The sequence below is a fragment of the Macaca fascicularis genome, chromosome X (genome assembly GCF_037993035.2).
Source record: "Macaca fascicularis isolate 582-1 chromosome X, T2T-MFA8v1.1".
Classification (NCBI taxonomy): Eukaryota; Metazoa; Chordata; class Mammalia; order Primates; family Cercopithecidae; genus Macaca; species Macaca fascicularis.
In genome coordinates this window covers 46,705,869-46,720,323 of record NC_088395.1, presented here as the reverse complement: position 1 = coordinate 46,720,323, position 14,455 = coordinate 46,705,869, and the positions used below count along the sequence as shown (strand labels likewise).

At 41.7% G+C, this 14,455-nt stretch overlaps 2 protein-coding genes across 5 annotated transcripts in view; one reads left to right on the top strand and one right to left on the bottom strand.

Moving 5' to 3' along the window:
• SLC9A7 (solute carrier family 9 member A7) overlaps positions 1 to 2,634 on the top strand; it is a 144,760-nt gene extending 142,126 nt beyond the window's left edge. For 2 of the 3 annotated variants that reach the window (XM_015443699.4, XM_015443697.4), the window contains one exon: positions 277 to 2,634. In XM_015443699.4, the coding sequence (XP_015299185.3) occupies positions 277 to 528 (252 nt within the window). In that variant the 3' untranslated portion in view covers positions 529 to 2,634. The remainder of the gene's footprint in view (positions 1 to 276) is intronic. The other variant, XM_065538052.2, reaches the window with a different exon arrangement.
• CHST7 (carbohydrate sulfotransferase 7) overlaps positions 1 to 14,455 on the bottom strand; it is a 65,903-nt gene that overhangs the window by 31,775 nt on the left and 19,673 nt on the right. Inside the window, exon 2 of one of the 2 annotated variants that reach the window (XM_005593385.5) lies at positions 9,083 to 9,711. The exons of the other annotated variant lie outside the window; for it this stretch is intronic. The gene's annotated coding sequence lies outside the window, so the exon portion shown is untranslated. Of the gene's footprint in view, positions 1 to 9,082; positions 9,712 to 14,455 lie in introns of those variants that run through there. 2 annotated transcript variants of the gene reach the window in all.

The following is a 14,455-nucleotide window of genomic DNA, read 5'->3' as shown; positions in this document are numbered from 1 at the left end:
CAGGCTGGTCTCCCTTTCTTCCCTTTTTCACTAACCCCAAGCTGTCAGACATTGAAATCAGGAACTGTTTTCTAGTATTCTAAGTCCTAGTCCTGGCAACTGTGCCTAGCCCTCTACAGTTTGCATCCAGTTACCACACTAGAGGCTCAAGGCAGGCAAGTTTCATAATCCCCAGTTTTCAGATGAGGAGTTGGGATTGGGGTTAGGGTTGGTGCCAAACCTGGAAGATATCAGTCTCACATTTTTGTTGTTGTTGTTGTTGGTTGCACTTTTCAGAACCAAGAGCCACTGAGAGAGGAAGACTCCGATTTCATCCTGACCGAAGGCGACCTGACATTGACGTACGGGGACAGCACAGTGACTGCAAATGGCTCCTCAAGTTCGCACACCGCCTCCACGAGTCTGGAGGGCAGCCGGAGAACGAAGAGCAGCTCGGAGGAAGTGCTGGAGCGAGACCTGGGAATGGGAGACCAGAAGGTTTCGAGCCGGGGCACCCGCCTAGTGTTTCCTCTGGAAGATAATGCTTGACTTTCCCCCCAAACCCTGGCACGATGGGGTAGGCTCCCGATTGGGTGAGGACGGCCTAGTGTTGTTTGAGGTGGGGCAGTGACTAGGTTGAACTAACTCTTCTATTTTATTGGAGTCTGAAGCTATCGTAACACTTAAAATTTAATTCACAATGCAGATGGTGAGGCAAAAGTGTCTCTAAATTCAGACAAACATAGACCTATTCCCACTTTTTTTCACATAGTGCGCTGTTTCAGAGTTAAACAAAAAAATAGCATGCTTTAATGGTCTCCTAATTAATTCACCTGCAGTATCTGAACAAGGCGAGGCAGGTGCTGGGCGGGGGATTCCTCCCATGAGAGGCTGCATCTCAGTACACAGCAGTGCAAGTCAAGCTGACCATAGAAATATCAAGTTAAAGAGAAGGAAGGCAATTGAGATCGGAACTCCAAGGATTATGGGAAACTGGTGTTAAATGGGACAGAAAACATGAAAAAGCAATTTGAGTGGAGGCTCTGGCAACGAAGGCTGCTTGACTGCAACCTCATATCAGCATTCCTGACTTTATGCTGCCTGTGTTTTTTCTAGACTGAAGATTTGAAAATACATCCATGAACATTTCAACATGGAACAAAGAATTATAGTTCCTTCTCTGGTGATATCCATTAAGAAGTAGTTATGAAATGTTTAAAACCAAAGGCAAATAGTGTTATACTCTTATTTTTTAATTAATCTGAGGAAAGGAGGTATTTAGAAACTGATGATGGTACCACTGCAAAAAGCATTCAACTTTTTTTTTTTTTTTTTGAGATGGAGTTTTGCTCTTGTCGCCCAGGCTGGATGGAGTGCAGTGGTGTGGTCTCGGCTCACTGCAACCTCTGCCTCACAGATTGAAGTGATTCTCCTGTCTCAGCCTCCTGAGTAGCTGGGATTACAGGCGCCCACCACCATGCCCAGCTAATTTTTTGTATTTTTGGTAGAGACGAGGTTTCACCATGTTGGCCAGGCTGGTCTCAAACTCCTGACCTTGTGATCCACCTGCCTTGGCCTCCCCAAGTGCTGGGATTACAGGTGTGAGCCACCGCACCCAGCCAGCATTCAACTTCTGAGGGCTGCCATATGAGCTGACAGCCTAGGGAAATAATCACTAGGACTGAAGTATGTACTGTGGGTTTAGAAGTAACACCACATTTTGTAGGATGCTATCATCTGGGCAAGAGAAGGCAGCAAGAAACCTACAAGGCACCAGGCTAGAATTCAGAGGGAAAGAAATCCCAATGCAAAAAAATTAACTGCAAAGTAATACAACACAGTAGTCTCAAGACTGGGTAGAATTCCAAACTTTGAGCTGATGAATGCATGAGATTTCAGTGGCCACCTGAGGAGTCAGAGGGCAGACAATGGAACATTAAGTATTTTCAGCTCACTAGAAAGTTGTGTCTTCTATGAGCTTAAGAATCTGAGTGTCTTTACGCCACTGAGTGCCATGCAGAGAAGGGTCATTTTCCTTATATCTGGGGAGGTTGCTGCACCAGCTTAACATGTGGGTGTGATTTGAAAGTTAGGTTTTCAGTTTGGGTTCTTTCTGGATGAGCTGTTCTGTCTGTCTACACCTGTAGTGCTGAAATACAGAAAGACCTCTCGGGAAAAGTTGGAGTTTCTCCCCATGTCTCTGTGCTTCAGTGCTAGCTTTTTTCTGGCAACCCAATTTCTAAAAAAATGCTTTCAATAACGTGGGCATTTTTCTTTTTTTTCCTTTTTCTTTCTTTCTTTTTTTTTTGAGATGGAGTCTCGCTGTGTCACCCAGGCTGGAGTGCAGTGGCACGATCTCGGCTCACTGCAACCTACGCCTCCCAGGTTCAAGCGATTCTCCTGCCTCAGCCTCCTGAGTAGCTGGGATTACAGGCACCCGCCACCACGCCCGGCTAATTTTTTGTATTTTTAGTAGAGACGGGGTTTCACCATACTGGCCAGTTTTTCTTATGATGGCAGACAAAACAGTGTCCCATTCTAGTCCACCCATAGTGAAATCAGCCATTTAATCTTCTCAATTCTCACGTTTAATGCTTAATTTTTAAATAAGACATTGCTTCACAACTTTGTGTTTGAATTGATAATTTGTGCAAATCAGGAAAATACCTATTTAATTAGGTTGAGCCATATGAATTTGCTGATATTTGACCATTTTGTAAAAACAGTAGTGGGAATTTCATATGGTTCAATAAAATAAAATTGAGACCGGGCACAGTGGCTTATGGCCATAATCACTTTGGGAGGCTGAGGCAGGAGGATCACTTGAGCTCAGGAATTCAAGACCAGACTGGGCAACGTGGCAAAACCCTGTTTCTACAGAAATACAAAAATGAGCCAGGCATGGTAGCACATGCCTGTAGTTCCAGCTACTTGGGAGGCTGAGGCGGGAGGATCGCTTGAGCCCAAGAGGCAGAGGTTGCAGTGAGCTGAGATCATGCCACTGCAATCCAGTCTGGGCAACAGAATGAGACCCTGTCTCAAAAAAAAAATACAGTTGAATGATTTTTATTCTCCTCTTTCCTTTTTATCTACAATAAAGTTCATTTTGATTGTATGGTCATCCATGGTTTTTGGAAGTTTGAAAAATGCTAAACAACCTACTCAAACCCATGAGGCCTCAGGGTTAACTAGGCTAGTGAAGGACTTAAGAATAAGACCTACACCCCACCCCACAGCCAGAGAAAGAGCTTTCATAGCCCCTGGAAGGGAAGTTCTTATATCCTGGGGTGAAGTTGCAGACAGCAGCTACCAGGCATGGCAGAGGCCTGTATTATCTATGTGCTGGAGTCCAGAACCAGCACAGGATTTTTTATTTAGCAGAGTCAGTAATGACCAGTCATGCCATATAAATCTAAAAGGCAAGGCTTGTTTTGTTTTCATTTTTGTTTTTGTTTTGCAGAGATGGAGAGATAGGCTGCTTGGCTCTTTGGTTGGGTCTTTATAAAGCTTTGCTTATCTTATATTGCTTACTTAATTTTGGAGGGAAACCGCTAACAGACACACCCTGGTGATGGTTCTTTGTTCACCTCAAGGCCTTGTTGTTATGTTGTTGTTGTTTGTTTTTGTGTGTGTGTGTTTTTGTTTTGTTTTGTTTTGTTTTGAGATGGAGTCTTGCTCTATCCCCCAGGCTGGAGTGCAGTGCCATGATCTCGGCTTACTGCAATCTCCACCTCCCAGGTTCAAGCGATTCTCCTACTTCAGCCTCCCGAGTAGCTGGGATTACAGGTGCCCACCACCACACCCAGCTAATTTTTTTGTATTTTTTAGTAGAGATGGGGTTTCACCATGTTGGCCAGGATGGTCTTGATCTACTGACCTCGTGATCCACCCGCCTCGGCCTCCCAAAGTGCTGGGATTACAGGTGTAAGCCACCGCCCCCAGCCATTATTTTGTTTTGTTTTGTTTTGTTTTTTTGTTTTGTTTTTAGAAAGCTTTTACAAGATTACAAGAAATGACTCTCTTACGGAAGAAAAATAACCACCCAGTTTCCCTTCCTAGTCTTCGTTCAATTCATAGAGTGTTGTGTTTATCCCCAAAGGGTCTTGTAGTCTTCATTGCAAACATTTGATTCTGATCTACTCACATACAAGGAAATGTAGATTTGCCAAGACCAAAACTAGAGGGGCGGGCTTCCCATCAGGGTTTTCCTGTGGGGAGATGACAAGAGAAACAGGGAGGAAATCCTAATTATGGCTTGTCCTCTTCCCTGAATTGCTGTCTACGACAGTGTAGTTTAAATGTAAACAAGGTGGGTTAGGGACGGTTTGTGTAGGGCAGGAGGCCCACCCAGAAGGCCTACCCAGGGAAGAGAGGGCCCAGAACCTAGGTGCAGCATTTGCCTAGTAACCCTACCCCGGCCTTTCTTTGTATGTTAGGAAGCTGGAAATGCAGGCTGGTCTCCCTTTCTTGCCTTTGTCACTAACCCCGAGCTGTCAGCCATTTGGAATCAGAACTGCTTTCCAGTGTTCTAAGTCCTTATTTGATGACAAATATTTGGTGAATCAAAGTAAGGCACTTTGGTCCTAATTTTTGACCTTTGGTCCTAATTTTTGTTTGTAGTTTGTGGAGAATAACCCTGACCTTACCAGGGGTCCTGGGAATGTGAATCCATTCATCAAGTGGTTCCACATCTAGAAGCATTTTGCCTATGCCGTGTGGAGAAAAGTAGAGTGCCACAAAGCCCAGGCATCATTCAACACGAGGCCAACTATCTGCTGCCAGTCTGGCATAAGATCAGATTGAAACTGCTAAGTAATGGTACATCCAACTAAACAAAGTTCTTCCAAGAGAGTAAACCCAAGTCATCTTATACACGTATTTGTTCTGGGTTGGCGGGGATGACAGTTCAGTAGAGTCCGATGTTCTAGAGCAGAGGTTCTCAACCCTGGCTGTAAATTAGGATCATCTGGCCAGTTTTTGTTTTTAAATCAGTGCAAGGGCCCTCCCCTCAGAGATTCGGATTCAGTAGCTTCAGATGGGACCTGGAATCCATGCTTTGTTTGGAACCTCAGGAGTGTCCTTGATGTGCAGCCAGGATTGACAAGAGCCTTTAGTCTAGGGCTCGCAGCAGACCCTATTTGGAATCTGATTTTAAAGAATGGTCTAGCAGATGAAGGTTTTTTTTTTTTTTTTAAATTGTTAGTCATGTGAAACGAACTGAGTATTGACCAATAATACAGGCTGGGCAGCTATGAGAGAGTTTGATGCTAATCTTTGCAGAACTCAAGAACATACTCCATAAAGTACAGCTGAAAAGATCACGAAAACCTTGGAGTCTTCAAGGAGAGAGAAGGGTGACTTGGAGTATGTATGGGGAGAATTAAAAACCTGCCATCTTGGTTCCCACTTGTGGGGAATAAAGGGAAGGTATTAACTGAGCTGCTGACTAATCAAGCATGAAGGTTTCTGGGAAGCTGTTTTGTTTTGTTTTTAATTTCACCTGGAATTAAATTAATAGTCCCCTCTGGAGTCAGATTTTCTTTCCCTTCACCTGGCCTCATGCCTGAGTCCACATTGGATTCCTCAGAGTAAGGGTGGGCCCGTTTACTGCTGGAGCAAAGTAGAAGGTTGTGGTCCTTTGCTATCACATGGTGATGGTGGTAGTTTCTGTAGCAGGTGATTAAGGAGATGTACACTTTTGTGTAGCCTTGACAGAGAGAAGATGAAAGCTGCTATTCCTTTTAGTATGCTTTTTGAGAACTACCAGAAACCTAAACTTTCTCTCCTAGAGAAGAAAATTTGGAATTTAAATAAGGCCACATTTCTTCCTAGGAAACAAGCACAGGAAGGGCATATGGATCCGAGCATCCAGGGTGGTTACTGGGGTGATGAGACAAATAAGCATTGATGCCTGGAAGGCAGAAATCACACTGTGACATCAAATGTTTCATCAAGCAAACAGCAAGGAGCTCTTCAGGCTGTGTTCTCTAGACCCGAAAATGTCCTCTGTGGTTTGGCTGACAAATGGAATCTCTTTAGAAAACATGCAAAAGGGTATCTCAGCTATCCATGAATGATTCAGTCTAGGGCAAAGAACTAACAGTTCCAAAATAGAGGTCTGTTGGTCTGTTTCACGTCATCCCGTCATCCTATCTCTCCCTGTCCTTGTCTGCAGTGGAAGTTAATGGAATCATACCAGATGTTTAATGTGAACAAGTGATTTCCAAATGTAGAAACACCACTGATGTATTTAGGGGGAAAAACAGTGGCAGGGTGTTAGAGCATCTCATCAGAGGTGAAAATCACCCACTTGGAAACCTACCATGTACCCGTTGTGAGTTCTAAGAGTGTATCAGAAAGCTGATTTTACCATCTGTTGTGAAAGATTATCTGCAATGAGGGCTGCTAGGAAGTCAGCCTACTGATCTCACAAGTATATGACTTCTTATTCCACTTCAAAAGTGGGGAACTTGACAAGTTTCTTGTCTGCCTTTTGATGTTGATTCTATAGATTCATTAGTTCAGGAAAAAGTCTTTCATATACATTAGACTGGTATCATCGAGTTCTGATCTCTTCTGTTGTTCTTTAACTGACACTCTGGCTTGCCAGTGTCAGCTGCTACATTCTGATACAGTGAAGTCGAAGGAATCTAGTGGCCAAGAGTCGTAGTTTAGAAACAACCCATCTGAATACTGCCTTTACCACTTTGATACCTGAAAAGATCATCCCTGTTTCTAAAACCTGAAAACAACATATAGAGAAATACTGTAGAAACCAGTGCTAGTGGCTTAACTAGGAAAAGCAAGTAGACTCATCAACAGTCCTTTCAAAACAAGACCTAAACAATTTTTTCCAGTTTCAATTTTCATAGACATTTTTAAAAAATTAAACACACCTTGTCACCCAGTGCTAGCAAAAATTGTAAAGAGCAAAACCAAAGTTTTTGATGTTAGTCTTATTTTTGTAAGCAGGGTATACTATAGTCATGGCCCATATGGAACACACAGGCAGCCGGCTTTCTGCTACCTGAGCCTTGGAGAAGATGAAAAGGAAGGGCTGTCTGCTGTGCTGCCCTTTGAAAAGGTCCAAAGCAGACATGAGAACACACAGCAGAAGTCACCTTCTCCTTCTGATGATCGCCTTTCAAAAGGCTTAACAGAATCACCAAATGTCACGGTCAGCTATTGGCCAGTGGAAAATTGTCTGGGCCTGTATATGTTGGAGGAACTCAGATAGAAAAGGACTTGTAAACAGCATGGAAACTTCAACATCTGCTGTCTCAAGCACTTGAATGAGGCTACAATTCAGGTGTTACTGGATGACTTAACTGCACGGACATTTGGGGGCTGACTTGTGATTATTCCAATTGTGGGCTTTGGAGAAGCAGAGGGATGGTTTTCAGTTGTGCGGGTGTTAAGTCTATGGATTGGGAATTTACCACTGAAATTGATCGTTCAAAGTGTGACTTCATAGTAGGGCCAGCTCCTCCTAAGTTGTCCTTTTGTTTTTCACATAAAATACATCTGGTACTTTTTACTTGTGAAGTTGTACTATGTCCATGAAAATAGTTAAATGAGAAGGCCATCAAGATTCATTTAATAGCTGAAAAGCAATTTTTAAAATAGAATAGGACGAATTTAACATGGAATGATGTGACCTAGGGAACTTTTTATAGAGAGCTTACATACTGTAATTGGGGAGAATTTTGTCTTCTATTTCCATTGAACAGTAGCAAACTGGTGGTTTTATAAAATTAACATTATAGTATGTTATATAAATAAATGTTATATAAAATGACATTAAAGTATAACTGTGAAAAATTAAAGACTTGGAGTTATCCACAACCTTTATGTGCAATAAGGAAAACTGCAGTAGGCCCCCAAAGTGCTGTCTTTCCCTAGCATTTTACTCAATGTTTGCCTTTGTGTATGTTTAGATTGTTATTGTAAAGCTAGCCATGTGTGTTCCTGCCCTTTACTGATATTTAACACATTTTCTCAAAGCTTTTTTTTTTTTTTTAACAAAACTCAAAATAAAACAACTAACTGGCTGAGCTAATTTTGTTTTGTATTTTAAAGTATCATCTGTTGGTAGAAGGCTGTAGTGCGATACTATTCTTAGTCTGTTTCCCTCACTGAGAGGTTCTTTTCTGGGTGTAACTATTCCTCTCCAGCTTTCTTTAGGCCTGGGGTTGGCAAACTACAGCTGGCTCCTGAACCAAGTCCAGCCCATTGCCTTTTTTTGTAAATAAAGTTTTATTGGCATGACTAGGCTCATTGATTTGCTTACTGTCTGTGGCTGCTTTCCTGCTACGATGACAAAGCTGAGGAGCTGCAACAGAGATCATATGGCCCATAAAAACTAAACTGTTTACTATCTGGGCCTTAACAGAAGTTTCTGCTAGCCTGTGATTTAGATGCTTGAAGAAATTCAGTTTTAAAATAGGGCTGGGCACAGTGGCTCACACCTGTAATCCCAGCACTTTGGGAGGCCGAGGTGGGCGGATCACCTGAGGTCAAGAGTTCAGGACCAGCCTGGCCAACATGGTGAAAGCCCGTCTCTACTAAAAATACAAAAATTAGCCAGGCATGGTGGCACGCACCTGTAGTCCCAGTTACTCGGGAGGCTGAGGCAGGAGAATCACTTGAACCTGGGAAGTGGAGGTTGCAGTGAGCCAAGATTGCGCCACTGCACTCCAGCCTGGGTGACACAGTAAGACTCTGTCTCAAAAAAAAAAAAAAAGGATGTAAAAATCACAGCAACAGATTTTTAAGACTTTCTAAAATGTGCATTAGGGGTTAAAAGATATACTTTAAATCTAGCCTCTGCCTGTGACTCCTCCTTGCCTGTAACCATCTTTAACAGGCTTTGAATGTAGAATCCTGAAAAAGGCATTACCAACTGTTGGCAACATCAACTAGTAAGACTGAAGCAAGTGGATTTGACATTGCAGCTTAATGCTTAGGTTCCTACTGGATAATTGCTGAAATTCTTAAACCCAATATACAGTTTCCTCCACAGTCTTCATATTCCTCTGTATGTAGACTAGCTTTTACCCAAACCATGCAATTGAACTGCATCCAAACAAAACACATCCTGTCATTAACATGACTCCAAAGTCATTTAATAGTATAATTACAAAAGCACCAGATAGAAAAATTTAAAAGTAAAAATGTGTTTCAGTTCATTAGGGTTCTCCCAGCCCAGGGAGAAAAATTACTTTTTAAAAGTCGGTTCTGGGTAGACGGAGCTATTTGAAGGACAGCCGGATGAGTCAGGTTAAAAACAATACTGCCCAGACCTATTATTTGATATTAAGTAATTTAATCAAGATAGACAGGACTGCAGTTGGCCCTTATTCACATTGATGTTTTCGTCCAGACACCTGCTGATGTGAAATGGTACCAAATCACATCTCTTCTTTGTTGTGAGGACGCCTTGTTGAAATGAAATGGCTCCAGCAGTGGCAGGTTCAGCCTGGGAACTTAAGCTCTTCCTATTTTACGGCCATAAATATCCACATTGCACTGTCACTTCCTTACTGGAAACTTCATCTCAACCAATGCATCTGTCATTATTGAACAGCTCATGATATTCCTGCTCAGCAGAATTGCACAGCAGTTGGTAGCAAGTCAACTCCCAGAGTCTGACAGTGTGACAGATTGCCTCCACAGCGCTGCTTCTCCAGTGCTGAGGCAGCATGCCGAGTGCCCTGGTTCATGGTGACTGACCTGGAAGGGAAGGAACAAAGGACGTCTGAACTTCAGAACACAGAAATCCCCAGAAAGAAAGTCTGTTGGACCCTGACAACATAAGTCCTTTTAAATCAGAAACCTATCATCTTCCAAACCCATACCGAATCAGTATCAATCATTTCTGGTTTGTGAAGACAGACCAGGAGAAAACGACCCAAGAGGTCATTGGGTGAGGGTGAAGATGGGAAAAATCTGAGGGGCCTCTGTTAGCATGGCTGTGCTTTCTGTAGCTGCTGTTGTGGAGCACCTGCTGAGGAGAACAGGGCTTTCTGGAACCTTCTGGGTAGCGTGTGGGAGGAATTGGGATTGAAGTCATACCTTTAGGCACCAACCATGTACCCATCCATTCTTCACTCATGTACCAGTTCATATGTGCAAAATGTCAACAGCAACTGACAATTCTATACAACTGAGGCTTTAGATAGGCAGTGAATCCAGCTTTCTACCTTTTTGGCACCTGAACTTTTTCTTCTTTCATTTAAACACATTGCTTGTGTCACTCTACGTGAGCAGTGGAAAGTGGGCTGACTCCAGTGTGTCTGTACTAGTCCTGTCACCAGTTTCTTGCTCTCCTGTGATCCTTCCTCTGATCCTGGATGTGTACCAAATTTGACATTTTCTAATGGAGTGAAACTGTCCATCAGCTTAATAGAACTACTGATGCAAAGTTTGGGAAAGGCAGTTTCAAGATGATTTAAAATGTGCAATAAAGAGTCACACTAAGCATTAAGGAAAAGCTAATTTCATAAATGCTTTGAGGCCTTTCTATAAGTCTTTTTTTTTTTTTTTTTTTTTTTTTGAGACGGAGTCTCACTCATGCCCAGGCTAGAGTACAGTGGCATGATCTAAGCTCACTGCAACCTCCACCTCCTGAGTTCAAGCAATTCTCCTGCCTTAGCCTCCTGAGTAGCTGGGATTACAGGCGTGCACCGCCACACCTGGCTAATTTTTTGTATTTTTAGTAGAGACAGGGTTTCACCATGTTGGCAAGGCTGGTCTCGAACTCCTGACCTCAAGTGATCCACCTGCCTTGGCCTCCCAAAGTGCTGAGATTACTGGCATGAGCCACTGTGCCCCGCCTCTTTCTATAAATCTTTAGTATTTTGCTAGTACACGTTTCATTAAAGGGCTATATATGCAAAGTGACCCCCAAACTCAGAAGGGGCTGAGAAACCAAAGAAGGAGGCAGAGAAGTCCAGCTTGTCATCACAGGATGATTTTATCGGGGAACTTATGGACAGAAGTATGGTCTTGAGCAGCTACAAAGCAGGTAGATCTCCACGCCATTAGCCCCCACCCCCAGACCCAGGGATTATATACCAAAGGAAAAGGTACACGTGCTTCAGAGGAAATGAGTAGCAGTTTGATCTAAGAGCAGAATTTATGGTAAGGATGTGCTCTTACACAAGGAACAATAGATGAACTGGAAATCTCAGAGGCATTCCTGGAACCAAGATTAATCACAAGTCAACATGGTGGATTAGCATCCAAGATGGAGTTACTTTAGCCTCCACAACAGGTTACTTACATAAAGAAAGAGACACCATGTCAAATTTCAGTCTTTAATAAAAACCAATTTCCAGATGGGCCAACTTTTTTTTTTTTTTTTTTTAAAAGACAGAGTCTAGCTCTGTCACACAGGCTGGAGTGCAGTGGTGTAATCTCGGCTCACTGCAATCTCCACCTCCCGGGTTCAAGCGATTCTCGTGCCTCAGCGTCCCGAATAGCTAGGATTACAGGCATGCACCACCACGCCCAGCTAAGTTTTGTATTTTTAGTAGAGACAGGGTTTCACCCTGTTGGCCAGGCTGGTATCGAACTCCTGACCCCAGGTGATCTGCCTGCCTCAGCCTCCCAAAGTGCTAGGATTACAGATGTGAGCCACTGCGCCTGGCCAGATGGGCTGACTTCTAGTTGACAAGATGGAATCATGCACTTCTTATTCCTCCCACAAAGTGTATAACTAAAAACTCCAAATATTATGTATAAAACAAAGATAAGAGTCTGAAGGGTGGAGAGAAGAAGGCCGACTGACTGGGAACTGAGGAATACCGTGACCCTGAGTTTTCTTTCTGCCGCCTCTATATCCTGAATGTTGTGTGCTAAAAAAGCCAGCAAGCCAGAAATGCCAATTGTGAGAGACACACACAAAAAGGCCCTGAAAAAAGCCTGTTACCTCTAGCCAAAGGATAGGAAAAGGTTCACTCTAAAAAGACAGAAACCAAGCAAAAAAAAAAAAAAAAAAATTCCCCTCTCCTGTGAGCAAAGCCCTAGTGGGAAGCCAGGATCTCTGGACTGCCACCTTGACCTGGCAGTAACCAGGTGATGTGCCCCCTTCTCCACCAGTGTGGTGTCAGTGGAGGCCTGCTAAAATAGAAGATTTAAGTAACATTTGGAGATTCATAAGATAATTCTCCCAGTGTCCAGGACAATACAAAGAGCACTTGTCAAACCAAGAACCAGGGAAATGTCAGCTTGAATGAGAGAAGACAACTAACACATACCAACACTGAGATGACACAGATGTTGAAATTATCTGAAACAGATTTTAAGTGGCAATCATAAACATCCTCAATTAGCCATTACAAACACACTTGAAACAAATGAAAAAATTGAAATTCTCAGTGAAGAAATACAGTTTTTTAAAAAGCTACCAAATGGAAATTGTAGAACTGTAAAATACAATCATGAAAATTTGAAAAACTCACTGGATGGGCTCAATAGCAGAATAGAGATGATAGAGTAAGGACTTAGTGAAACTAAAAATAGAACAATAGAAATTATCCAATCTGAACAACAGAAAATAGAGTTAAAAAAAGATAAACAGAGCCTCAGGGGCCTGAGGAACCATAATAAATGATCTATCATGCATGTCATCGAAGTTCCAGAAAAAGAGACTGAAAAACTACTTGAAATATGGCTGAAAATTTCCCAAATTGGCAGAAGACATAAATTTACAGATTCAAGAACTTGAGCAAACCCCAAAGAAGAAAAACTCAAAGAAATCTACACCAAGCCATGGCATACTCAAACTTCAGAAAAGCAAAAACAAAGAAAAAAATCCTGAAGGCAACTAGAGAGAAATGACACATTAATTATGGGAACAACAATATGAATGCCAAGGGATTTTGTATCTGAAAGCATGGGGGTCAGAAGGAAGTGACACGACAGTTTTCAAGTGCTGAAAGAAAATATCTGCCAATCCAGATTTTTCTTTTTCCTTTTTTTTTGGACAGAGTCTCATTGTCGCCCAGACTGGAGTGCAGTGGCGTGATCTCGGCTCACTGCAACCTCCGCCTACTGGGTTCAAATGATTCTCGTTCCTTGGTCTTCCGAGTAACTGGATTATAGGCACCCGCCACCACACCCAGCTAATTTTTGTATTTTTAGTAGAGACGGGGTTTCACCATGTTGGCCAGGCTGGACTTGAACTCCTGACCTCAAGTGATCCACCTGCCTTGGCCTCCCAAAGTGCTGGGATTACAGGCGTGAGCCACAGTGCCCAGCCTCGATCCAGATTTCTATATCCCATGATAATATCCTTCAGGAATGAAGGTGAAATAAAGACATTTTCACATGAAAGAAAACTAAGATAATTTTTATCAATAGAACTTTTATAAAAGAATTGCTAAAGTTCTTCCCCAGAGAAAGGAAATGATAAAAGGAGGCTTGAAATATCACACATGAAGAAAGAACAACGGAAAAGGTAAAATATGATAAATTTAATAGACTATTCTCTTGAGTGTTTCAAATTATTTTTGATGGTTGAGGCAAAGTAACATTGTATGATATGGTTCTCAATATATGTAGAGAAAATTTTTAAGAGGCTATTTAAGGGGCAGGATAAAGGAACCTAAATGGAGATTAGTTTTCTACATTTCACTGGAGGTAGTAAGATGTTGACACCAGTAGACTGTGATAAGTTATGTATAATTCAAAGAAACCGCTAAAATAAACATACAAAGAGATACACTCAAAAACACTACAGATAAAATGAAATTCTAAAAAATGCTCAAGTAACTCAAAGGAAGATAGGAAAAGGAAAACAAAGGAATAAAAAACAGAGGGAACAAACAGAAATCAAATTGAAGTCCCAAAATATCAATAATTAGATTAAATATAAATGGTTTAAATATATAAACTAAAAGAGATTGGCAAAATGGATTGAAAAACATTACTATTAATTTCTAATGCAATGAGGTAGGTTGAAAGTAAAAGGCTGAAAAGGATACACCATACAAACAATCAAAAGAAAGGAAGAGTAGCTATATTAATATTAGATAAAGCAGACTTCAGAGCAAAGAAAATTACCAAGGACAAAGAAGAATGTTACATAAGGTTTAAAGAGTCAATCTACAAACAAGACATAGCAATCCTAAATATGTACAGAGCAAATAGCAGAGTTTCAAATTTCCTGAAGCAAAAACTGAAAGAACGGAAAGAAGAAATGGACAAGTCTATATTTATAGTTGAAAACTTCAACACCATTCTTTCAACAAATGATAGACTCACTAGATAGAAAGTCAGTAAGGATACAGAAAGACTGAACAGTAACATCAACCAATAGAATTGAACTGACATTTATAGAACATTCCACCTATTAACAGTAGAATACGCATTATTTTTAGGCATACATGGAACATTCACAACATGAACCTATCCTGGTCCACAAAACAAATCTGAACAAATGTTTTAAAAACTGAAATAATAATAATAAATT